This window comes from Narcine bancroftii, chromosome 3, assembly GCF_036971445.1.
Source record: "Narcine bancroftii isolate sNarBan1 chromosome 3, sNarBan1.hap1, whole genome shotgun sequence".
NCBI lineage: Eukaryota > Metazoa > Chordata > Chondrichthyes > Torpediniformes > Narcinidae > Narcine > Narcine bancroftii.
This window is the reverse complement of record NC_091471.1, coordinates 84,683,554-84,709,492: the sequence shown is the minus strand read 5'-3', so window position 1 is coordinate 84,709,492 and position 25,939 is coordinate 84,683,554. Positions and strand designations below refer to the sequence as shown.

General features: G+C 40.3%; 1 protein-coding gene across 8 annotated transcripts in view; it reads left to right on the top strand.

Annotated features, from left to right (window-relative positions):
• The window catches only part of pde4d (phosphodiesterase 4D, cAMP-specific), a 1,272,582-nt gene that overhangs the window by 1,012,323 nt on the left and 234,320 nt on the right, over window positions 1–25,939 (top strand). For all 8 annotated transcript variants that reach the window (XM_069924452.1, XM_069924453.1, XM_069924455.1 and 5 more), the window contains one exon: window positions 23,862–24,053. In XM_069924452.1, coding sequence (XP_069780553.1) covers window positions 23,862–24,053 — 192 coding nt within the window. The remainder of the gene's footprint in view (window positions 1–23,861; window positions 24,054–25,939) is intronic.

Here is a 25,939-nt window from a genome sequence, read left to right as displayed (position 1 = left end):
AAATGAGTGTTTGACAAGTTTAAATTTTAATGATGAAAGGAAGCAAAATTGTTTCAAATAAATGTCTTTAAAATATATAATCTGTGCCAGTCATTAAAGAAGGTTGAAAAAGATGATTAGATATAATAGGGCTGGCAAGAGAAAATCTCAGAAAACCAAAAACTATGTCTACCGGTAATTATCGGATTATCAGATAATTTATATAGAAAATCTCAGAAAACCAAAAACTATGTCTACCGGTAATTATCGGATTATCAGATAATTTATATAGAGAAGAGGATAAAAAAAGACCCTAAATTTGCCAACATAGAAGTACTTATAGTAAAATTCAGTTCCATTTCTCCCCATTGAGGGCAGACATGCAGATTAGTGAAGTGTAACAAAAGAAGAAAATTATGTATATTGACTGCCCAATAATAACACCTAAAATTAGGAAATGCCAATCCACCATTCCTTTTAGCTTTTTAAAGATGAGCTTTATTTAAGCAGGGATGTTTTCCTTGCCAAATGTAGGGAAATGAGTCAAAAAAGGATTTGGGAATGAAAATTGGTATAGATTGGAAAAGATACAAAAATTTAAGTAAAATGTTCATTTGAATAGAATTGATATGGCCAATCATGGAAATAGCATCTCTTCCTTAGTAAAGCCCTAATGTGTTAAAACAGGGGTGGGAAACCTACAGCCGAACCAAATTTATCCAGCCTGCTACCTAATGCATTTGCTCGATCACCTTCAGCCACTCCAACGTACACCGTTCGTCATACTAAACTATCAGCCTTTGACATTGATGGCCCTGGGGACTGTGTGCATGGATTAAACATCCCTCAGCAAAGGAAATACTTTGTGGCTATATAAGACAGACATTCTTTCGGGGTTGTGAATGGGTCACCAAAATGATGGTGTTCACACGGAATGTTCACTGAACTCCTCACATCGTTATAACCAGGAATCGATCATCATCCGCATCAATTTTTGTCCCTGGAAAAATAACTCACCCAGGCGGTCCTGGGAACACGTTTCAACCTCAAGATGGGCCTGAGCCAAGCTGTACATCAGTGGCCAGCCATCTCACTCTTGGTCCCAGATCACTCAAAGCCAGGTGTCCGTGTGTGGGACAGTGCCATGATCCTTCATCCGACATTGGCTCCAAACAAAACTCATTTAGCACAAAGCATATTTCGTTCACTTGGAAATGGGATTTACCTCACAATCGTAATTCAAAAGACACCTTAGAGTACAGTGAAATTAAATAAAAGCGGGAGATCTGGATCAAAGGCAGAAGTTGAGGGGAATACACAATAGCTTTTGCTGAGAAAGATTTGCGATGTTGTATTTGACATATTTATGTCTGCAGCTTTTGAACAAAAATAATGTTACTGATTATTTTTATAAGTCCTGAATTATTTCAAGAGATATTTAAAACAACCTCTTTTAAATGACAGTGAGCAGCACTCCAAACACCTGTCTGAAATATTTATATCCAGCAAGGGATGATTTTATCATTCCTGCTAGGTAGTTCATTCTAACGGTGGTAAGATTAATAGCACAACGCCTTGAGATGATGTCTTGCTATTGGCGTCAACAACCCAATATCAAAAAGCTTTCAAACAACAAACAAAATCAACTTTCCTCTCAATGAGCTGCTTGTCTGTTTTGGGATTAGTTATTTTGTTTTCATTAGGACTAATTTTTCACCTTTCTGACTTTTATGTTTTTTTTTAAATTGTGTCATTTTAATACTTAAAACTTGTGATAATTGGAGCTTTTTCAGATCGGAAGCTGCCTTCCCTGACCTGAAATGCATCGTCATAGATCTTTGGAAGGAATACGGTTGATCTCGTTGCTTGAATTTTTTCTGTGGATTGTTTTTTGATAAGTTATCGTCAGTAATGTTCATAGATTGTACGCTATGTATGTCAAGCAGAGATGATCGAAAACTTCAATTACATAATGTCTGTGTTTCAGTATTTATTTCATTTATAAAGGCATCAGTGTCAGCCTGCCATTCAACCAGTGGGCCTAGGCATGGTGAATCTATTGAGCTTATGATGCTTGAGTCCACTCCCTAACTAAAGGTGTTGCCTTGAAAGCATGTTAATGTAAATATGCAACCACTGACAACTGGGTCAGCAATTCCTGTCAGAATCAGTAGCATTCAAACGCTAAATCTTGGTAAGTTTCTTTGTTCTTTGTGTGCATGGCCAAATACTGAACTCTGAGAATTACTGAGTAAGAGATGGTTTTATATCTGACACTGCTCAACCACTGGACTTCACATAGGTAACCTCCCACGTGAAGTCTTGTGGCAGAGCTTCATACAGGTTCCCCAACATCACATTGAGCAATCCCTCACTCTGGCACAATGCCATTCAGACCTGGAATAAGAGTGTAATGCCCATTCATTTAAATGGAGTTTTCTGATCTGATGGTTAGGAGGAAAACACTCTTTCTTTTATTAAGTTACTTCATAATATTTTAAAAATAAGATCACTTTGTTTTAGTCCTTCAGTACATTTTAACTGATGATATTTTTTAACATGTGTTAATCATTTAATTTTTAAAATTATTTAATTGGAGTCATTTAAGAAGTTTTAAAGTACATTCCCAGATTTAACACTTAGCAAGACTTAATTTGATCAACTATTCCCATATTTCCTGTACTTCCATTTTTTCAACTTTTTTGGTGGAGCTGTTTCATTTCAAACTCAAAATCAGCCTTGGCCTTCTCTGTTCAATTGAATGTTATACAGGTATGCGCCACTTAGCACAATACATTCTGTGAAACTGGGTGTTGTGCGATGTGGATGTTGTGTGAACACCATATTACTGTATATACTTAGCAAAATGATATGGGATACTGAACTTGCGCTAAATTAAACTGTTGCATTTTTTTTCACTTTTTGAACTTTTTTGTAAACATTTTGTTAGCCTGTATCACACACAATATAACACAGAGGATCAGGATCATCCATGGCTGTTCTCAACTTCCTCATCATGTTCTACTGGAAGAGGTTCAGGTCAAATAATCTCCATTGATGAACTGTCGCTCTAATGTCTGAAGGACCTGGCTGAGGCTCTTCTTGGGGAGGTGTTGGCTTCTTCAGGAATACGTCCAGTGTTGTTTGCCTAGTTTGCTTTTTTTCTTTTCTTTCTAAATTTCTTTATATGCAGCAAACACTGCATGAGCAATCCTCTCTATCAGTGAGAAGCATTCAGTGTTTGGATCCATCTCTTCAGTGAGCTGTTAAGGTCTGCAAAGAATTTGGCGAACCCCTTAACAGTGAACCTCTTCTGCACCTGTTCTTCTTCACCTTCTGCAGTTTCCTTTTCCCTTGCCTCTTCTTCAGCTATTCACTCTTGTTCTAGCTCCAGCAACTCTTCATTCCTCAGGAACCATCTCTAGGAGTTTTTCAATGTCCCCATCATCCATGTCTAGGTTCAGGTTGTTTACCATGTTGATAACAGCTCTGTTCATCCTTGCAATTTCATCATCTTTTTCAAATCCCTTAAAGTCATGCACATACCACTTCAGTATTTTTTTTTCCTTATGCCATTCATTTGGTCACATCATCCCAGCCCAAGCAAGGTTCTTTATGCAGTGGAACACAGTACATCTTCCAGAATTGCATCAGTGTCTTGCTAGTGTCATCAGTTACAGCAACAACCTGAGCAAAGGGCCTCCTCAGGTAGTAGGCCTTGAATGCTGCAATGACCCCTTTGGTTCATTTGCTGGATCAAAGAGGTGGTGTTTGGTGGGAGGGACACCACTTTGATATTAGGGTGGAAATCACCAATGAAAGGCAGAGTCCTGGAGCATTGTCTACAATTAGCAAAATCTTGCAAGGTATTCCTTCTTCCAAGCAGTACTTCTCCATTTCACTGGCATAAAAATCGAGAAGGGCCTCCCCTCCTGAAACAACATTTGTTTCATCTAGGACTTTTTATCGCTCCTGTAATAAACCAATAAGGTGTGTTTTTTAATGTTCTTGAAAGCCCTGGGGTTTTCACTATGCCAAATAACAAATGGCTTTAACTTGCAGCCAGCAACATTGTCTCCTAACAACACTGTCACTCTGTCTTTAAAAAGCCAGGCATTGACTTGGTCTCTTTATGGATGAAAGTCCTTTCAAGCATTTGCTTCCAGATTAAGGAGGTTCTGACAATATTAAAAATTTTCAGGGGCAAATAACCTCCCTCTACAATTAGTTTATCTAAGGTTTCAACAAATTCTTCTGCTGCCTTCGCATCAGCACTTGCAGACTCACCACTCACTTTCACATTATTCAGCGAAAAACTTTGTTGAAGCGCCTGAATCACCCGGAGCTAGCACTAAACTCTATTGTAGTCTGGTCCTGGTTTTAGTTTAAGCATCTGGAACAATCTTCATGCCTTCGCAGTGATCATCAACGTGCTGAGTGGAACTCGCTTTTGTGTTTGGTCCTCAGTCCACATCATTAACAATTTCTCCATTTTTGTTAGCCTTGTAGCTTTTCGTAGAGCTGATCCTTCAGCAGCCTGGAGAATTTTTTCTTTGTTTTTGAGGATCATCGTGATTGTTGGGTGCGACGTGATTAAATTGCGAGCAATAGCACTCACTGTTTTTCCACTTTTGGGTTGTTAAATAATCTTTTGTTTCACTTCCACATTGATACTTCTTTGCCTTTTGCTGCTGTTATTACTAGCACTTGTTTGGCTGCATTTGGGAGCCATGATAGATAGAAAGTACAGTACAATACCTACATACATAAGCCTTTGTATACAAAAGACATGAGATGCACGTGATAATAAACAAGGTAATGCACTAGTGTACAGGCAAGCACAGTAAAATCCCATTATCTAGCACCAGCTCTGAGAAATTTCCTCTTGACTGAGGCTCATTCTTCAAATGCCTAACTGATACCTTGCATTAAAAATACACTGTTTAATGGAGCACAGAAAAGATTTATTATAATAGCCTTAGCTGTAGCAAAAAAATGTATAATGTCAACCTGGAAATCAGAAGATAGCCTGAGAATACAGCAATGGTACATAGAAATGAATAAATGTATTCAATTGGAAAAAATAACATATAATTTAAGAAATAGTATCACAGTATTTGAAGAAATTTGAGAACCGTACATGGAACACAACAGAGAGGGCCTACCGCGGACCTCCACCCCCTAAAATGACAGAATGAGAAGAAGACGAAATGAACTTTGAGATGGTGACAGGTAAAATAGATGGGGGAAAGCCAGTGGATGTGGTGTACCTGGACTTCCAAAAGGCCTTCGAAAAGGTCCCGCATAAACGACTGGCTTCCAAAATCAAGGCTCATGGGATTGGGGGCAAAGTATTGATGTGGATTGAGAACTGGCTGGCAGATAGAAGACAGAGAGTTGGGATAAATGGCTCGTTTTCTGAGTGGCAGGCGGTGACCAGTGGGGTACTACAGGGATCTGTACTGGGACCCCAGCTCTTCACAATTTACATTAATGATCTGGATGAGGGGATTGGATGTAATATCTCCAAATTTGCAGATGACACTAAGCTAGGAGGGGTTGTGTGCACGGAAGAGGGGGTCAGGAAGCTCCAGTGTGATTTGGATAAATTGAGGGACTGGGCAGATACATGGCAAATGCACTACAATGTGGATAAATGTGAGGTTATCCACTTTGGTAATACAAACCGGAGGGCAGATTACTATTTGAATGGCAATAGATTAAGAGATGGGGAAGTGCAGAGAGACCTAGGGGTACTTGTACACCAGTCTCTGAAGGCGAGCATGCAGGTACAGCAGGTAGTTAAAAAGGCAAATGGTATGTTGGCCTTCATATCAAGAGGGTTTGAGTAAAGGAACAAAGATACCTTACTGCAGCTGTACAGGGCCTTGGTGAGACCACACCTGGAGTATTGTGTGCAGTTTTGGTCACCTTATCTAAGGAAGGATGTTCTTGCAATGGAGGGAGTGCAGAGGCGATTCACCAGGCTGATACCTGGAATGGCAGGAATCACTTATGAGGAAAGATTGCACAAATTGGGATTGTACTCGCTGGAGTTTAGAAGATTGAGAGGGGATCTCATAGAGACATATAAAATTCTGGCAGGACTGGACAGAATGGATGCAGATGGGATGTTTCCAATGATGGGAAAACCCAGAACCTGGGGCCATGGTTTGAGGATAATAGGCAAACCATTTAGGACCGAGATGAGGAGGAATTTCTTTACCCAGAGGGTGGTGAATCTGTGGAATTCATTGCCACAGAGGGCAGTAGAGGCAGGTTCATTAAATATATTTAAGAGGGAATTAGATATATTTCTTCAGTATAAGGGTATTAAAGGTTACGGAGAGAAGGCGGGGACGGGGTACTGAACTTTAAGATCAGCCATGATCTCGTTGAATGGCGGAGCAGGCTCAAAGGGTCGAATGACCTACTCCTGCTCCTATCTTCTATGTTTCTATGAACTGACCCAGTGTGTAAAAGTAGATGACACAATTTTCTTGTTTATTTTCATTGTGTGATGACATTGTTTAATGGGTTTAATGTTGAACGTTTAGTGGGTGGGGAGGGGGCTGGGAAGGAGGGAGGGAAGGGAGGGGGAAAATGGGAGAAAATGACACTGTGTATATTCAAGAGGGAAAGGTTTATGTGTATTTTGGTCAATATGGTTCATAGTGTGAAAAATATATATTTTTAAAAAAATACACTGTTTAAAAGACAAAAGACAGTGCAAAATGTAAAATAATTAAAAAAAAATCCATATTGTTGTCTTTAACTATGTAAAGTTTACTTTAATCAAGTAATTCCTGTAACTTTCAAAATTTAAATTCGAACCCTGGACGCTGGTGTGGTAACAGCGTTGCACTAACTGCTACACCTAACTGTGCCGCCATCATAATTAACACTCCTCCTCCAAGTTTATAGATAAACCCTTACTAATATATTTAATAATATACTAATTTTTAAAAAATCCTTGCTAAGCAGGGATGGGGAGATACTATGGGAGAGTCGTCCCAGCTGCTCTTCATCCTGGGTGCCGCCATTTCATTGCAATGCAACTTCATTCAAACAGCTGCTGCAGGCAGAGCACTCCACTGGCTGAATGTTTGCTTCAGAGAACATTTACTTTTATAATTTTAAACTTTTATTTTATTTAAATTTGTATTCATTCTTATTTGTATTATTTTTTTTAGGTATTTCCCATAACTTACAAAATTTACATTTAAATTCAAAATACTGAACAAACTTTACTTGGCCCTCAGCGCAACCTGACTCATCTCCATGCCAGTGTTCCACAGGCCTTCATGCACACCTTCCTTATGCTGATAACCCAGCTCACCTCCCTGCAAGTAGTGAAAAGAATGCATGTGCATTGAGGGGCATTGCTAGTTTAGTTGAGCAAACCTGTGCATGTCCAATGTGGTCTCAGCGCTCCCCCAAAGGGTTCATCCTCCCAGTTTTATTTATATTGTATAAATTGTATTTATTTATTTCTTTCACCTGGGTTTTTTTTCCCCATTTGTTAGAGTTTCAGGTTGATTGATTTCCAGATAATGGAGATTATTACTGTAAATGTTTATTAAGGGCAGCACGGTTGGCGTAGAGGTTTGCACAACACTTTTACAGCACCAGTGATTGGGGTCGAGGTTCGAATCCCACGCTGTCTGTCAGGAGTTCATACGTTCTCCACAGGTCTGCATGGGTTTTCCCTGGGGGCTCCGGTTTCCTTCCACCATTCAAAATGTTCCAGGGGTGTAGGCTATTTGGGTGTAAATTGAGCAGCACCAACTCATGGGCCGAAATGGCCTGTTACCATGCTGTATATCTAAATTTAGCTTACTTTTAATTTTTAAAAACTTAAATTTGTAACAATTACTTTAGAGACGACAGAGTTACTATCTCCCTTAAGGCTTATCATGCATTATTTATCAGAGAAATATTTTGGTGCCATGCCAGTAGTTTAAATTAAAAATAAACAATTGCATTTCTTTAATGCTCTGCGTTCAAGTGAGTGTAAATGGTACTTGAGTCAAGGCTGTTCAGAGGACCTCAGAGGACATTGGAATGGTAACAAGGTTCAGTTGTATGCAAGTCGAGACTTCAAAATTAGACTGGATGAGTTTGCCAACTTGCATCGATTTAAAAGTGTAATGAAACAGAAGCCCGTCTTTGAAACTCTGTTCTTGAGCTAGCTGAAATCCTTGAAACTGCACTTCTCAAAAGCAAAGATGTGCACATTAGAATTTGACTTGTCATTTTCTTGTCATTTTTTCCACACAATATTCTTTCCCTTGAGGCTTTACCACCTCCCCCCACCAAAAAAAATCTGTCATCACAGTGTCAATCTCATTCTGATTGTTAGAACCTAGTTACCAAACTTATAATACTCAATTATTTCAGGTGATGCTGAGGTGTCCTGTTATCTTCATAATATTAGATTCCGATGGCATAAACAGTCCAGATAGAATATATTGGAAAGCTCAGTAAATACAATAAAGTACAAGAGGTGTTAAGTATTTTGTTGTAGCATTTGGATGTGTTCGTCAAGGCTAATAACATGTGAAGATTTTTTTTTGTGCAGGTGGTTTCCAACATTCATACTACACCAACAAATTTGTTGATACATGGGTTGTAATAGAAAGCCCATTTATTGAAATTATTGTAAATATACAAGATTATTACACTTTCTAAGAAGTATCAGAATTTTACATATGTGGTTCTCACAATGAAGTGCAAAACAAAGCATTTAGGGTGTACATTGTTGTTGCTACGCCATTGTGATTTTCAACGTAGTTTGACAGAATATTGTGGAAGAGATTTGTCCATGGGCATAATGACAAGAGAATAAATGTAAAAATCAGTGACAAGTCCTTAGATTTCAGAAGACATCAAGAACTATGATTTGTAGTGCCACTGAGGCATGATGTAGAGGTGCATTTACTGGGCAATATCAGTGCTAGATTTTAGATTTATTGTCAGATTACACATGACATCACATACAACCCTGCAGGCATGGCAGAATTACCACTAATTAGTAATGCAAAAAATTAACTATGCACTGCATAAAATGTAAACAAACAAAGAACTGTTAACAGATAATGAATATAAAATAAAACTGCAATGCAGAGAGAACAAAGAGAAAATCAATAAAGTGCAGAAGTACGAGTCCTTAAATTGGTGTCTGATTTAGTTTGTTGTTGAGGAGTCTGGTGGTGGAGGGGGAGCAGCTGTTCCTGAACCTGGTGGTGCGAGTCTTGTGGCACCTACACCTCTTTCCTGATGGCAGCAGTGAGAACAGAGAGGGAGCTGGGTGATGAGGATATTTCTGGTCTCCAACAGTAGATGGACTCAATATTGGAGAGGGTTTTGCCTTTGACGTCCTGGACTGTGTCCACTACCTTTTGAAGGGCTTTACACTCAGGGTTATTGGTGATTCTATATCAGACTGTGATTTAGCCGGTCAGCACACTTTCCATCACACATCTGTAGAAATTTGCCAGGGTTTCTGATGTCATACCAAACGTCCACAAACACCAGTAGAGGATGTGCTTTCTTCATGATGCCATTGGTGTGTTAGGTCAGGAAAGATCCTCCAAGATAGCGACTCCCAAGAACTTAAACTTGCACACGCTATCCACCTCTGATTCCCCCAGTGATCACTGGATTGTTCACCTGGCTTTCCTTTCCTGAAGTCAACAATCAGCTCCTTAGTTTTGGTGACACTGAGTGCAAGATTGTTGTTGGTGCACCATTCAGTCAAGCTTTCAATCTCCCTCCTGCAAACTGAGTCTTCTCCATTAGGACCTGGTCATGAGGATGTTAGGGAGAGATTTGGTGGGAAACCAACTAACCATGAGATGGGAAACCCCCTAATTATACAATTGCTAAAGATAGGGTCTCCCGTCATATACATACCCAACGAAGGGCCTAGACCCGAAACATTTTACTTCCTATGTATGTTGCGTGACCTGCTGAGTTTCTCCAGCATATTTGTGTATTGAATCCAAATCCAGCATATGCACATTTTCTTGTTTAACTCCAGAGTCTCCTGTTACCTTACTCAATCAAGCATTAACTTTAGTCAAGAGCCACAACTGCTAAAAATCCAGTCCTTGCCATGCACTGTCAGTTGCTGGATGCAGTCTATCATATTATGGTCATCTGACTTCCCTTTGACTTTGGATCATTGTATGCCTCACTTCTTCCTGCATTTTCAACACTTCTAGTATATGCCCACAATTGGACATAATAGTTCATTGGCTTGCTTTTCCCAAAATAATGTCTGTAGATATCTCATTTCAATACTGAAGGGACTGGTATGTTAGCCACTCTCATTCCAATATCTTGATTACTTATTTTAAGTGATTATGAAGTCACTGTTGTCTTATTAGCACCAAGGGATAAGTAGAAATGGGGTTAAAGCTTTCTGATCTAGATATAGTGTAAGGACCAAAGATAAAAGGTATAGAGATCTAAAAACATCATGAAGATACCATGTTTTGGATTGACAGATGGGAAGGTAAAGTGCAAACACTTTATGGCTAAAAAAAACATTGAAAAAAGAGCAAGGGTTTTATGACATACGAGAAGATTGCTTATTCAACGAAGTTAGACAAAATGCATCTGAGGGCTGGTAGACATATGAAAGGTAAAGACCAGGATTGAACACAAAGCAAAATAAGATCACAGAAAGAATAAGAAACTTGGCAGGGTATTTTTCTTGAACGATTTAGAGTCACCATCAAAATGTATGATATCAACTGTGCTGTAAAACACGGATGACCTGATAACCAAGTTGTTAATTTTGAGCTCCTTGTTGTGGTTTCAATTGAATTTGGACAAATTGAGCAAATTAAGGATTATATTAAAAGATTAATCTTTGAAATGTTGTTATTTAATGTTTGTATTTTAGCTTGAAAACTGATTACCATAATGATCTCGTTTATATTTAATGTCCTGTGTTGAAGTGAGTGAAAGTGATACAGACCTCTCGACCAGAAGAATTCACAAGACAGCTAGAACATAGAACACTACAGGCCCTTCTGCCCTCAATGTTGTGCCAACCCATTGTACTAAACCTTCCCTATCCCTTAACCCTCTATTTTTCTGTTATCCATGTGCCTGTCTAAGTGTCTCTTAAATACCCCCAATGAGATTTCAGTGGGTTTAATTTGAAAGAGGTACTTTCATAAGGAGGTTAACAAATGGAGATTTAACAAAATAGATGGGATGTTAGTACAGAAAGAAAAGCACAATTCATCATTGCGGCACAGACTCTGTCATAAATAGATTGACCTTAACTCCATGACAGAATGTTGAATACTTTTTCCATGATTGGACTCTAAAGTCTATCCCGTGTTTTTTTGCAGAATTCATGCTCAATTTACAATCTTGTGCTTTACCAAGCAACCACGCCAGTGCAACATCTGTCCTTTTATCTCTTCCTCTTCTACCCAAACAGAACATCCAGGTGAAACAGTGATTCACATATACTTATGCCAATCTGATGTACACCATTCAGTGTTCATAATGGGGTTTCCCACTGCATTGGAGAATTGGAGGAACCCAGTGCAGATTGAGTGACCACTTTGCAAAGCAACTGTGTTCAATCCACAGGGGCAACATGAGCTCCCTGTTGTCTGTCATTTTAATTCTTCATCCACCTCCCACTGTGATCTCCTCTCTATCTGTATCTCTAATGAGACCTAAAGACAGGTTGAATAAAAGCTTCTCATCTCATCTGGACACTTTACATGGTTACAGTAATTATGGAAAGTTCGAGGACTAAGGTAACTGATTAGGAATTGTATCAAACATCAGAGCATACAGAACAGATGAAGTGTGAACCCAGTTCTAAATAGAAAAATGCTACAAACACTCATTAGGTCAGGCAGTATCTGTGAAGAGTGAAACAAGATTAATGTTTCTGGTCAATTAGTTTTAAGTTGCAAGATGTCAGAGGGAATGAATGGGATAAAAGAAACATCTGTGATAGATTCAGAACAGATCTGCTTTGCAAATTAGATATTAGTGGGGCAGCTAGTGGGTGACAAAGGAGTGTGATGTGCTGCAAATAGCAAGTCAGAATGTGCTTGTGGAGAGGGAAAAAACAGAGTCAATATCACAGATTGATGACAGAGCAGAAATAGCCCGTTTTCTGAAATAGACAGAGAAAGTGAGGATTCAGAAATTGGAAAGCTTGACGTTCATACTGGAAGGCTTGCAATGTGCCAAGGTCAAGATGAGAAGCTTTATCTCAGTCTTTCTTTTGAGTCTCATTAGAGCAGTGCAGGAACCACTAATGGGGAGGTAATGGTGAGAAGTTTATGGAGAGTGAGCATAGCAGGCAGCAAGAAGCTCATGAAACATACAGGAGACCACAGATGCTGATCTACTGGAGGATCTCAGTGAGTTAAAGCAGCATCAGTGCAAGACAAAGAATAGTTGACATTTTCAGATGAAACTTTTCAGCCTGAATAGTTTTGGCTTGAAGCGTCAACCCACTGCCGATGCTTAACCCATTGACTTCCTCAAGTAGATTGTGTTTGGAACAAGAAGCTTATGTTGTTCCTGTGGAATGAATGGAGTTGCTTTGCAAATTGGTAACCAATCTACATTTGGATCCACCAATTCTCAAAAGTGACACTGAATGCACAACCCCGGATTAGCAGAAAATGTAAGTTAATCTTTACTTCAACTTGAAGGACTGTTTGGTTTCTCAATGGCAGGATGGGAAAAGGTAGGAAGACAATTTTTGCTTAGGTATGTTGCATGGTAAAGCACTGTAGGGTGTGGAGTGATTTGTGTGATGGAAGAGCAGATCAGATCATTGCAAAGGGAATGGTCTCTTCCAAATTGCAAGGGGAATGGCCTCTTCCGAACAAGATAGTGGTGCATGAGTTTGCAGCGGCCACTTCGGCTGCTCACAACTGTAAAATCCCCAACCTGTTACATTGTATCTACAATTGGGAAACTCCCATCAAAATACAAAACACAGACGAGAATTTCAAATTAGCGGATCAGGTCGGTGAGATTCTGTACCGGATCAAGGAACACAGACCGCTGCAAACTGTGGAGTGAATCATGGGAGATGTGTGGGAGGCCATTAGAGGTCCTGCTGGAGAAGACAGAAAACGAGCTGGTGTCAGGGTTAGACTGAGAGTTAAACACTTCAGAGCTGCACTCCGAATGATCTTACTCTCAAATGTAAGATTGCTAGAGAAGAAAATACATTACCTGAGGCTGCATCTGAACCAGAGGGAACTGCAAGGCTGCTCTGCTCTGATGATTAGAGAAACGTGGCTCCAGGACACCATTCCATACTCAGCGATCCAGCTGGATAGTCTTATCTTCTTCAGGGCAGACAGAGACTCTGGTGTTTCTGGCAAGACTCGAAGAGGTGGGCTATGCATTTACATTATCGAAAACTGCTGCACCAATGTCTCTGTTGTGAAGACCTTCTGCTCAGCAGAGATAGAGTACCTCTTGGTGAAATGCAGACCCTTCTACATGCTCAGGGAATGCTCAACTGCGCTGATTGCCAGTCTACATTCCACCTTTGGCTAACAATGGTGAAGCCATGAAGGAGTTTTATGGTGTCATCTGTGAATTACAGAATTCCACACTGACGGTGTCATGATTGTTGCTGGCAACATCAATCACGCCAATCTGAAAATGTTCTTACAATGGTTATAACAGCATGTAAGTTTTGCCACAGAGAGAACACCCTGATTCGGGTGTACACCAATGTCTCTGGTGCATCCAAGGCTGCATCTCATCCCCCCCCCCCCACAACTTGGTTACTTAGATCACATAACTATTCTGCTAACCCTGGTGTACAGACCACTGGCAGAGCAAACTAGGTCAGTTCGCAGGGAGATTAGGATGTGGCCAGGTGGGAAGTCGGCGGCATAGTAATGCTGCAAGTCTGCTTTGAGATCACGGACTACAGCTGTTTCAGGGAGGTAGCCACCTACAATGGTCAAGTAAACATAGAGGAGTACACGTATTCAGTGACTGGCTACATCAGCAAATGCATTGAGAATTTCATCGAGATCAAATGCTACACAACCAGGGCTAACCAGAAACCATGGTTGGATGCAAAGGTCCGGGACCTTCTCAGAGCTTGAGATGCTGCCTTCACAACAGGGGATAGATCAGCCAGGACGGAACTTGCCCATGCAATTTTGAAGGCAAAGTGAGGGTACGCACAGAAGATCCACAGACAGCTGTGCATCACCGACGAAGCGAGGCACATGTGGCAAGGGATTAAGACTCTTACGAATTACAAATCAACCTTGCAAATTAAGGGCAATGATGGACAGACTGAACACCTTCTATGCACAGTTATGAGAAGGACCGGATGATTCCAAAGAATGCTCCGTGTTCCCGTGTCCACAGTATAGTTGCGGCCAAGGTGAGGAGAACCTTATCTAAGGTGAACCCACAGAAGGCAGCAGAACCAGACAGCATACCTGGTTGGGTAGTGAAGGACTGTGCAGATCAATTGACTGAGGTCTTCAAGGATATATTCAACACCTCACTGCAGCAGTCCATCTTTCCTGCAGGGTTCAAGACAGCCACTATCATCCTGATACCCAAGAGAGTGACAATAAGATGCCTCAAGGACTACCACCCTGTGGCATTGACCTCCACCATTATGAAATATTTCGAGCCTCTGGTGATTGAACATATCAAAGCGAGTCTCCTGGAGATGCTGGATCCTTTTCAATTTGACTATAGAAGAAACCATTCCACAGATCAGGGGATTCAACACCCCTCTCTGTAACTGGATCCTGGACTTCTTAACGGAAAGACCACAGTCTGTCTGGGTCAGTAACAGAACATCGAACACTGGTGCATCTCAGGGCTATGTACTAAGCCTGCTCCTGTTCATGCAACTGACTCACGACTGCATCACTAGATACAGCTCCAACAGAGTAACCATGCAGATGACATAACAGTAGTCGGCCTCATCAGCAACAACGATGAGTCACACTACAGAGAAGAGGTGGAAAATCTCATGAAATGGTGAGTGGATGAAGGAAATGATCATGGACTTCAGGAGAACCAGGAATGACCACCCTCAACTACACATCAATAACTCTGTGGAAGAGAAGTGGTGAAAACAAAGTTCCTTGGAGTTCACTTAACTAGTGACCTAGGAAGGCACAACAGTGACTACACTTTCTGAGAAGACTGAAGCAGGCAAGGCTACTGGCCACCATTATGTCATCCTTCTTTCGGAGCTCTATCGAGAGCGACCTGGCCAGCCTCCTTACGGTGTTGTACAGTTGCTGCAGAGAAGTGGATTGGATGTCAATCCACAGGACTATAACAGTGGCAGAGAGGATCACTGGAGTCTCCCTCCTCACCACCGACGTGGTCTACTAGATCGTTGTCTGAAGAGGGCATTCAAAATCATTGAGGTCCTCTTCCACCCTGCACACAGAATTTTTCAGCTGGTCCTGTCAGGGAAGAGATGCAGGAGTATCAATGCCAGCGTAACCAGGCTGAGGAACAGGTTCTTCCCATGGGCGGTAAGAATTCTGAACAACCAAAGGAACTGAGAACCTCATATGTACAAAGCAGCATTTATTTATTTATTTTTAAAGCTGATATGGTGGTCTTGCATGTGTATTATTTGTCTGTATGTGTGTGATGTCTGGATGTATGTCTGCATGTTTTTGCACCGATGACTGGAGAACACTATTTCGTCAAGTTGTACAATCAGATGACAATAAACTAGACTTGACTTGAAATGCAGAAAAGGGATAATAGAAGAAGATATGCCAGGAAGTGGAATACTGTTAGAGCTGGTGGAAATCACAGAGGATGCCCATTGAATGCACAGATTGATAGGGTGGAAGATGTGGACTAGCAGAAAGCTATCCTTAATTTGGGATATTAGCAATTAAATATTCATCTTGTGCACATTAAGTCTTTATGTTCACCAGTAAAGCCTTATTGTGACACATAAAGAAAGTATGAATACTTCTTGAAGCAAGAAGAAAAAAATGCCTACAATAAAGAATTTATTGAGACTGTGGTAATGTTGAGCTCTCCAAGTCTAACAGTAGTGTTCAGGAGGCCCACAATTCTCTACCTCGTCAGCAGTTTAGTGGGCCTGTTCATTGAGAGAGAAAAAATTCATAGAAATATCCGAGAAATCCTAACAACATGTGAAGTGACTGTGGGCAGCAGGGTTTGCGTAGCAATTAACATGATGCCTCTCAAGCACCAACAATATAAGTTCGAATCTGGCACTGCCTAAAGGAATTTGTACATATGTTCTCCCTGTGATCTGCACGGCTTTTCTCTGGGTACTTTGGTTTCCATCCACCCTCCAAAATGCATGGGGTTGTTAGGTTAAATGGGTGTAATTGAGGTGGAAGAGCCTTCTTCCATGCTATATCATTAAATTTTAAAAAATATACTTTTGTACAAAGGATAGGAGTATAACTAAGTTTTTGGAATGGAGTCCAATGGGCAGTGTGGTCCTGAGATATTGCAACATGCCTTTGGCTTTGTCCTGGGAATGGAACACAAAATTCTCAGCATCACCCAAGTTCTGAAGTCACCTCAGAGAGGCAGAGAATTTTCTGCTGCGAGCAATGCATTGGTAACATGCTTGGATGTTGACAGTTCCTATTTAGTGAGAAAGATAATGCAGGCTCCAGAAAAGTGAATTTTGAGAGAAATTAAAAACCACGAGTCGCAGTCCTGTTTAAGATGCTCTGACGTTTCAAAATGGTCAGTGTATTATTCCAGGCACAGTTGCATTTTCATCTGTAACTATTTCCGTGAAGTTCTAATGGGGTGAAAATGAACAAACTGAATAGAAAATTGTCATTATTTTTTTTTCTCTCTCCTGAGGAATGAACCATGGCCCCAGACTGTCAAAATGTTGTGCACTTAATTTGCTGGGTCAGCTGATTTTTCTTTTTTCTGCCAATTTCTATGCATTGGTACTGGCCTAGTATGAAATAATTAGGTTTTGCAAAGTATTGCATTATGATCATTAATTCTTCCTGTGCAAATTTGTACAATTATTATACCATTTGAACCATTATTTCGTGAATTTTCACTCTCGTTATGAAAGTCCTCGTGCATAGATTAATCTGATATCACATTGAGTTTTCATGGGCTGTCCCAATAACAGAACAGCATTAGTTTCCTATAAATTGCCCTGATATCTAGTTCACCATTAAAATGGCATGAAGTTGCAGTATTCAACATCAACAAGATATCTGATCACTATCACACTGTAATTTGTGGAAGCTTGTGCATTCATCTGGTTGCTGTGTTTTCTACATGACAGCAATAGCTACATTCTGTACTGTGACAATGGTAGGTACCTTGAGGGTAAGATGCACCCTCCCATTTCCTTCAATTGTTACGAGCCCAGAGGACCCCAAAACCCAGCAGCAATAGATATTCACCAAGGCAAATGGTTACTTAAACAAAAGTTGCTTTTAATTATCTCTAAACATGAAAATAGAATCAAACTTTAATTTATCACTATTAACTTAACTTAACCCCTTCTAATTCTAAGCACATGTGTGTATGTTATGTGTGTGTAAGTTCAGAAAAGTTATTTGGTTCACAGTCCAATCTCACTTCTCATTCTTTCAAGTTCACTGGTTGCAGGGAATTCTTATGCTATGCACAGAATTTAACATTTATAAAGTTCTCCAGGCTTTGGTGCTTGAAAGGTAAATGGTTACTGCTCAGGAAGGTTCTTGTTGGTTTTCAGAGAGAGATTTGTTGTTCCAGGACATCCACAACTAATGTACTTCCATCAGCCACTCCAGTGTCTTACTGACAAAACTTACCCCATTCAGGGTTCTCCAGATGATAACCTCTTTCTTTCAGTCACCACAGAATGCCTTTTTGTTTCTCTTATTCCAAGTGAAACATAAGACAGCCAGTCCTCTCCTCTTTCATGAACCACAAGGACTTTGACCAGGCCATCTTCCAAATGTGTGCCACAAGCTTGCCAGCTTGTCCTGTTCCAGTCCCAGCTGCTGTTACCGACCTTAACATTGCAGAACTGATCTCTGTCTCTCTGTCTCTCTGTCTCTCTGTCTCTCTCTCTCTCTCTCCCTCTCTCTGTGAGATAAACCCTGTTTGCCTCTCTCTACTTTTAAAACCACATGACCCTCTTAGAACAAGTTCTCTCCCAGATAATCTGTGGCTCCAGCAAGATCTTTCATCTGTTGCCTTTTGTAAACAACAATCCATTAGCGAAGTCTCTTGAGCACTCTTCGAAGCTCTTGCAAAAGCTCTGAGGCCCCGATATGTCTAGAATGGGGCAGAACTCCAGTATTTTAAATAAGATCTGTTTTTAAATGTTTGTATGTAACCTACTCAAACAAACCATTCCCAATTTATCTCCCCAGAACATATCTATATACTCTGTCACACAATGCACACCCACAATTAGCAACATCTGTGGACTTCAGCTCTACTATTGAGTTCTGGATGAATTTGGTTGCCAAGTGGGAAGGGCCATACATTAAATGGTTTCCCTTTAGTCCTACACATTAGGTGCATTCTAGCAGAAAGCTTGTTGGAGCTGAGGTGCAGTATTGCCTGAGCAAATCTCAATGAAAATTAAGAACAAGAGGATTACAAGAGAAATATTAGAGAGCAAAAGGCAGACTTTCTTGGAGCCAGAAGATGTAGGTGAGATCTTACATGAACATTTTTGAAATGTATTGACAATGTAGAAGAACAATGTATTAAGAGAATTCAGGCAAGGAAATGGTGACATTTCAGAACTAGTTACCATTGGAAAGGAGGAGCAATATACTGAGCAAAATGAGTTGTATCCCAGGCTGTTATGGGGTGCAAGGAAAGAGATTGCTGGGACTCCAAAAGAAAATTTCAATACTTATCAAAGGGTCACTAAAAAAGGTAGCAGAAAAGTTGGTTGAGAAGGCAAACGGAATACCTGCCTTCATTTTTCAGGGCACACAATACAAGAAAATTTGTTACTGGCATAAATTAACAATACTCTACAGCTAGTGTATTATGTACATTTCTACTTGCCAGATTATCCTGGAGAGAGTGCAAAACAGATTTACCAGGCTATTGCATGGGATGGAGCTTTTCAGTTGCAATGATTAACAGGATAGGCTGGGTTTGATGACCTTAGAACAGAGGAGATGATTGAGATTTGTAAAAGTATGATGGGACTGTAAATGAAGTAGAGAGAGAAGAACTTTTTTCCCCATAGCATAAGTGCCTAAATGTTGTGAACATACAGTAAGTTTAAGATAAGAAGTAGGAGATTCAAAGAGAATCTGGGGCTGAATGTTGGTACCTAGAAGGTAGCTGGAATCTGAAATGAAATGCCAAATAAAGATGTTCAGAGTATTTAAGATGTGAAAGTTATTGGAAGAGATTTTGAGAGACAAGATTTATTTGCATTTGGAAAGGCACAGACTAATCAATGACATTCAGCATGGCTTTATCCATAGGATATAACATCTCAAGGGGATAAATGAGGGCAGCATGCTTGATATTATCTATGTGGACCTTTGTAAGGCCTGCAGCAAGGTTCTGCTTAGCATGTTGGACCAGAAGGGGAGAACATATGGAATCCTAAGTGAGTTAGCAAATTGGATAAAAAATTACTTGATGGTAGGTGTCAGAAGTTGGCGATGGAAGTTTGTTTTTCAGAGACTTGTTGGAGACCAGTGACCAGTGGTGTACTGCAGGGATCAGCACTGGGTCCTCTTGTTTGTCTTTTTTATTATTGATGTAGATGGGAATGTAGTTGGCATGATGAATAAGTTGACTCTAAAATTGGTGGTAAAGTGGATAGTGAAGAAAGTTCTCTAAGGTTGAGAAAGTGGGCAGATAGAATTTAACAGTATGATGTCATGCGTTATGGGTAGTTAAACAAGGCAGGACATGTATCATGAATGGACAGGTCCTGGGAAGTGTTGTGGAACAGAGGGACCTTAGTGTACAAGTACCCAGCCCCTTGAAAATGGGAATGAAAGTAGTTGGCAGGGTGACAAATCATATGACATGCTTGTTTTCATCAGCTGAGGCATTGAGTATGGGAATGAGGTCATCATGTACAAAACTTTGGTTCATACTTTATGCAGTTTTGATCATCATGTTCTAGTAAGGACATGATTAAGATAGAAAGAGTGAGAAAAGATTCGCAAGGATGTCGCCTTGATTGGAGGGTTTTCATTTATCAGGAAAGATTGGTTAGGGTAGGTCTGGTTTCCTAGAGGTGACTGAGAGGTGAAACGACTGAGGTATATAAATTTATAAGAGGCATAGATAGGATAGGTTGCCAGTGTTTTCTGTTTCCCACGGGAAGGGTAAATAAACTAGAAAGCATACATTTTAAGGTGAGAGGGCAGAGGTTTAAAGGGGATCTGAGGGGTACATTTTTTTCTCAAAGAGGAGTTGGTTTCTTGCTTGAGCTTCCAAAGGAGGTGGTGGCGGCATGGAGAGGAACAACATTGCAGAACATCTTGGCAGGTATGTATTTAAATCAGCAGGACATTGTTGGGGGGGGGTGGGGGGGAAATCTAGAATTGATGCTGGCAAGTGGGATTAAGATAGACATTTGGCATAGATGCAGTGGGCTGATGGATCTACTTCTATGATGTCGAACTGTGTGTATCCATGATTCCCTAAGAATCTAGATGTGCACTCGAATCATCAAGGCATGAAGTGTATTGACTCAGTGTAGATAGATACTGATGGCTAGCATTGACGTGGTGGGCGGAAGATCTAGTTTCTATGTTGACTGCCACTATCTGAAATGTCAGGGCAATGACACAGTCTTATGCACTGAATTTGGCTCTGGTGAAGAACCATGAATACATAACAAATGTGATGTGTTAATTGGTGCAAATTCCCTGCCTGGCATAGAAATATAATACTTACAACAATGAAGTCTCGTTCTCAAAAGTTTTGTTGATAGGAAATTTAAAATGTTTACAATTTCAAGTGTTTTATTTTTCCCGTCTCTTCTTTTTTTTCTAGTGCTATTTTTCTTTTTCACCGTTTAATTTGACATTGAATTCCATTGTTTTTATTTGAATATCTTTGTCAGTGTGTGTGTTGTTAATGAATAATTTATCAACCAGATTTCTCAATTGCTTTCCCCTTCCACTCACAACCCAGAAGTCTGATTGATTTTCCTAAATTATTATCAGCACTTATTTTTAACAAAGTAAAAACACAATGTTGGAAAATCTCAGCAGGTCAAACAGTGTACTTTATCTTTGGCTTGGCTTCGCGGACGAAGATTTATGGAGGGGTAATGTTCACGTCAGCTGCAGGCTCGTTGGTGGCTGACAAGTCCGATGTGGGACAGGCAGACACGGTTGCAGCGGTTGCAAGGGAAAATTGGTGGGTTGGGATTGGGTGTTGGGTTTTTCCTCCTTTGTCTTTTGACTGTGAGGTGGGCTCTGCGGTCTTCTTCAAAAGAGGTTGCTGCCTGCCGAACTGTGAGGCGCCAAGATGCACGGTTTGAGGTGATATCAGCCCACTGGAGGTGGTGAATGTGGCAGGCACCAAGAGCTTTCTTTAGGCAATCCTTGTACCTCTTTTTTGGTGCACCTCTGTCTCGGTGGCCAGTGGAGAGCTCGCCATATAACACGATCTTGGGAAGGCAATGGTCCTCCATTCTGGACATGTGACCCACCCAGCGCAGTTTGATCTCTTTATAGAGCAAAGATAAAGATACATAACCAATGTTTCTGGCTTGAGCCCTTCATCAAGGTATGCTGAAAGGTTAAAATTTAGTTGCTCAGAATTTGCTCACCGTATGAAAATCATGAGGCTATATGCCAGCATTCTTACACTGGACACTGCATAGAGTTCAGTACTAGATCAGAATTGGCAGATTCACCAGTATCCTTTCTGCAGGACAACCTCTCTCAGCAATTCAAATGAGATCTCTGGCCATCTAATGCAAGGTTAATGAGCCCACTTTGAAGGATATTTGAAGGAGATTCTGTGGCTTCATGGAATAAAGGTCGAGGTGATTACATTTTTATTTCAGTTATTTTTTTATTTTTAATGTTTTTTTAAATATTTTTAACTCTTTGTTTTAATCTTAATAGTTTTTAAAGTGTATCTGAATATCCAACCCATTATGAAGGATTTAAAATATAAAGATTTTAAAAAAAGCAAAGTTGGAGAAATAGCATTTTCTTCCATCAGTGGATCCCAAAATAAATTGTTTCAGTGTAATCAAATCTCACTGGCTTATAAGATACTGGTTCAAAGTCCTCAGTGAAATGTGGCAATTGGCAGCAAAACTGACAGTTGCTTTCAATTAAATATTATTTCTGCAGTCTTAACAGCTCATTTGCTATCAGGCTTCAGAAAGTTTTGATGGAGATTTAATTTCATCATTGTTACCTTCAATTCCACTCCTGGCAAGATGCTTACTCATTTAATTTTTGTTATTAATTAAAAGAGCTTTAATTACATGTTTGATACTCTCAGAAAGTCAAAAGATGTTGCCATTCTGTGGTCTTGCTTGAGCTAATTTCCATTTGTAGCCATATAGATTGGAGTGGTTTGAATCAGCAAATACTGTAAAATCCCTGGTATCAGACATCTATGAGGATTGGCAGATGCTGAATGAGTGTTGTGTGGATTAGTAAATTGACTGTCACGAGGCAGTGTTACATACCAGACTAGTGGCAATAGAAATTCACCAAGACTATGGGATCTTCAAAAACATTTTTTTTATTGATAGCTATTAATAATATAACACTTCTTACTTAACTCTAACTGTGTGTGTGTGTGTGTGTGTGTGTGTGTGTGTGTGTGTGTGTGTGTGTGTGTGTGTGTGTGTGTGTGTGTGTGTGTGTGTGTGTGTGTGTGTGTGAGAGAGAGAGAGAGAAACCAAAAAAATCATTACAGTTTCAGCACTATTGTAAAAAGAATCAATTTTTAAAGTTCAGTTAATTTTGGGTTGATACTCAGATTCTTTAAATTGTTGTTCAAAAGTAATTATGGACTTCTCAAAACTCACAAGATTATTGTAGAGAAGTTTTCAGAGAATTGTTTCTTCATACGAATTATTTTCCTCTCTCGGTTTGAAATTTCAGAACTTGTTTTTCTTTTACAATGATTTCACAGACCCAGGCAAGGGTTTCATGAGTAACCATGTGGAAATGGTCATGATGAATCTGTCCCCTTTTCAAAGAGACAGCTGAAGTGACTAAACTCTTCAAAATCACTTTTTGAACACAAGCATTCATCCTTCTCCAAAGGATTGTTACTACATTTCAATCCAGTGTGGTCACGTGCCTTCTGATTTCAAAATGTCTCTGTTACAGTAATATGTTCTCTGAAAATGTATTTAATCAGGTAACGTGACATCATGGCTGTCATTGAAGTTTCATCCCTTCCAAAACCAGAATGGCTGTGCAAATACCCAGATGCTTCTGAGCAAATGCCTATTGTTTGAGTTTTCAATGGAGAACAGTCATAAAACTTGGAACTGTTTATAGCTTTGAATTAGCAGTCACCCTGTCTCTTTAAGCATACAGTCTTCCAGCAGAACAATGAATAAGCAGACAAATGATCTCTCAGATCTGCCAGCTGCTATTTCAAAGGATTCTCTGAGTGTATAATTGTGTGGGTCTGTGTGTCCCTGTGTCCATACCCACAAAATTATTAATATTAGCATAAATCAGTCACAAGCAATCATTTCTAAACTTTTTTTTTACCTATTTATTTTCCAGAATTATTTTTGCCGGTTGCTTGAGGCTGCCAGTTGCTTGAATTTCCAGATAATGGGGATTTTTACTGTAAAATTCTTTAAGATGAATTATATAATCTGTGCAACAAATAATTATTTTCTTTGTTCATGCGTTTTCTTTCAGTTTTGACGTGGATAATGGCACATCATCAGGTCGGAGTCCCTTAGATCCAATGATGAGCCCTGGCTCAGGACTCATTCTACAGGCCAACTTTGTACATAGTCAGCGGCGGGAGTCCTTCCTGTACCGATCCGACAGCGACTATGACCTCTCTCCAAAGTCTATATCAAGGAACTCCTCCATTGCTAGTGATATGTAAGTAAAACATCTTTCTTTAATAGGTGTACTTTAAGAAGATTCATACTTCCCAGATTTATATTAAAATTTTCCATGCTTAGCATATCCTTTAAAGATGATAATGGATCTGGAAGTGGATCTTGTGATATTAGTGAACGAGCACTGATGCTTTTGAACATTGAACAGCACAGGAGTAGGTCCTACTGCCAATTATGTCTGTGTTGAGCAAGATGCCACATTAAATGAATCCAATTTGCTTGTACATGCTTGATCCATATCCCTCAGTTCCCTGCCTGTTCAGGTGCCTGTCTCAATTCCTTTCATATTTCACTCTCATATCTGCTCCTGCCATTACCCTGGCAGCAGTTCCCAGACATCTACCACACTGCGTAGAGCACAGAACTTACCTTGAACATATCCTTTAAACCTTTGCCCACTCACCTTGAAATTATAAATTTAAATGTAACAGCCTGTTTTGGCCCATGAGTCCGTGCCACCCAGTTTACACCCAATTAGCCTACAGGCCCTGGTATGTTTAGTTTCTGAGAGAAAGGATTTTGGCAGTCTCTCCTTCTAACGGCTCTCCTAATTTTCTCAAATTCATTCAGATCTCTAATCCTTATGCTCCAAGAGAAAGTTATTCAAGTTTCTCCAACTTCTACTTGTGTCTATTACTCTTTAATCCAGGCAACATTCTGGTGAACCTCTTCTGCACTCAAAACACACCAAAATGCTGGTGAAACTCAGCCGGTCTTTCAGCATCCATATGAGACAAAAATATATTGCTGACGTTTCGGGCTTGAGGCTTTCTTCAAGGAATAAAAAGAATGAGAAAAAAACAAGAAATCTCAGAATACAGACAATGCTGGCTGAGGGAGGAGTCCAGGCCACCAAAAGGTGTTAATTGGGGATAAGGGGAGAAATGAGAATTGATTATGTCAGTGCAAAAGGAGACAGAACAAAGGCAGAGAGACAGAGTTGGGGCAAAGGTGACAGGAAAAGGTGAGGGAGGCAATTTTAACAAAAGCCAGAGAAGTTGGTATTAATACCATCGGTTTGAGGGTGTCCATTTTGAAGATGAGGTGTGTTCCTCCAATTTGCAAATGGGTCTCACTTTGGCAGAGAATGAGATCATGGACAGACACGTCAGCAAGGGAATGGGATGGGGAATTGAAATGGGTGGCCGCTGGGAGATCCATGCTATTATGGCAGATAGAGCCGAGGTGCTCAAAAAAACGATCTCCCAGTCTGGGCCTAGTCTCTATGATTTAGAGGAGATCACAATGAGAGCATCAGATACAGTAAATGACCCCTGCAGATTTACCAGTGAAATGTTGCTTCTCTTGAAAGGATTCTTTGGGGGCCTGAATGGTGCTGAGGGAGGAGGTATGGGTGCAAGTGGAGCATCACCTGTAGTCACAAGGTTAGGTCCCAAGGGGATGGTTGGTGGGAGGAAGGAGTGGGCAAGGTATTTACTGAGGGACTTTGTCTCTAGTCATGGAAGCACCCTTCTAATGATGGCGTTTGACCTCTGCAGCCAAACCAATTTCATTTCTCTGATGTTTTAGCAGTCGTGTTTAACTCATGTAATGTGGGAGGTGGTGGAAATGGCAGAGGAGGATGTGTTGGATACCAAGGCTGGTGGGGTGGTAGGTGAGGAATTCCATCCTTGGTGCATATGGGTGCGGTGGAGGCCAAGGCAGATGTGTGGCTAATGGAGGATATGCACCCCTCCAAAGGCTCTGCATCCTTCCTGAAGTGCAGCTATCCAATCTAAAAGTGGCCTAACCAAAGTTTTATACAGTTAACTTCCTGACTTTTATACTTAATGCCCTGACCAATGAAGATATTCATGCTGTATACCTTCTTTACAACTTTATCTACTTGTGTTACCACTTCCAAGG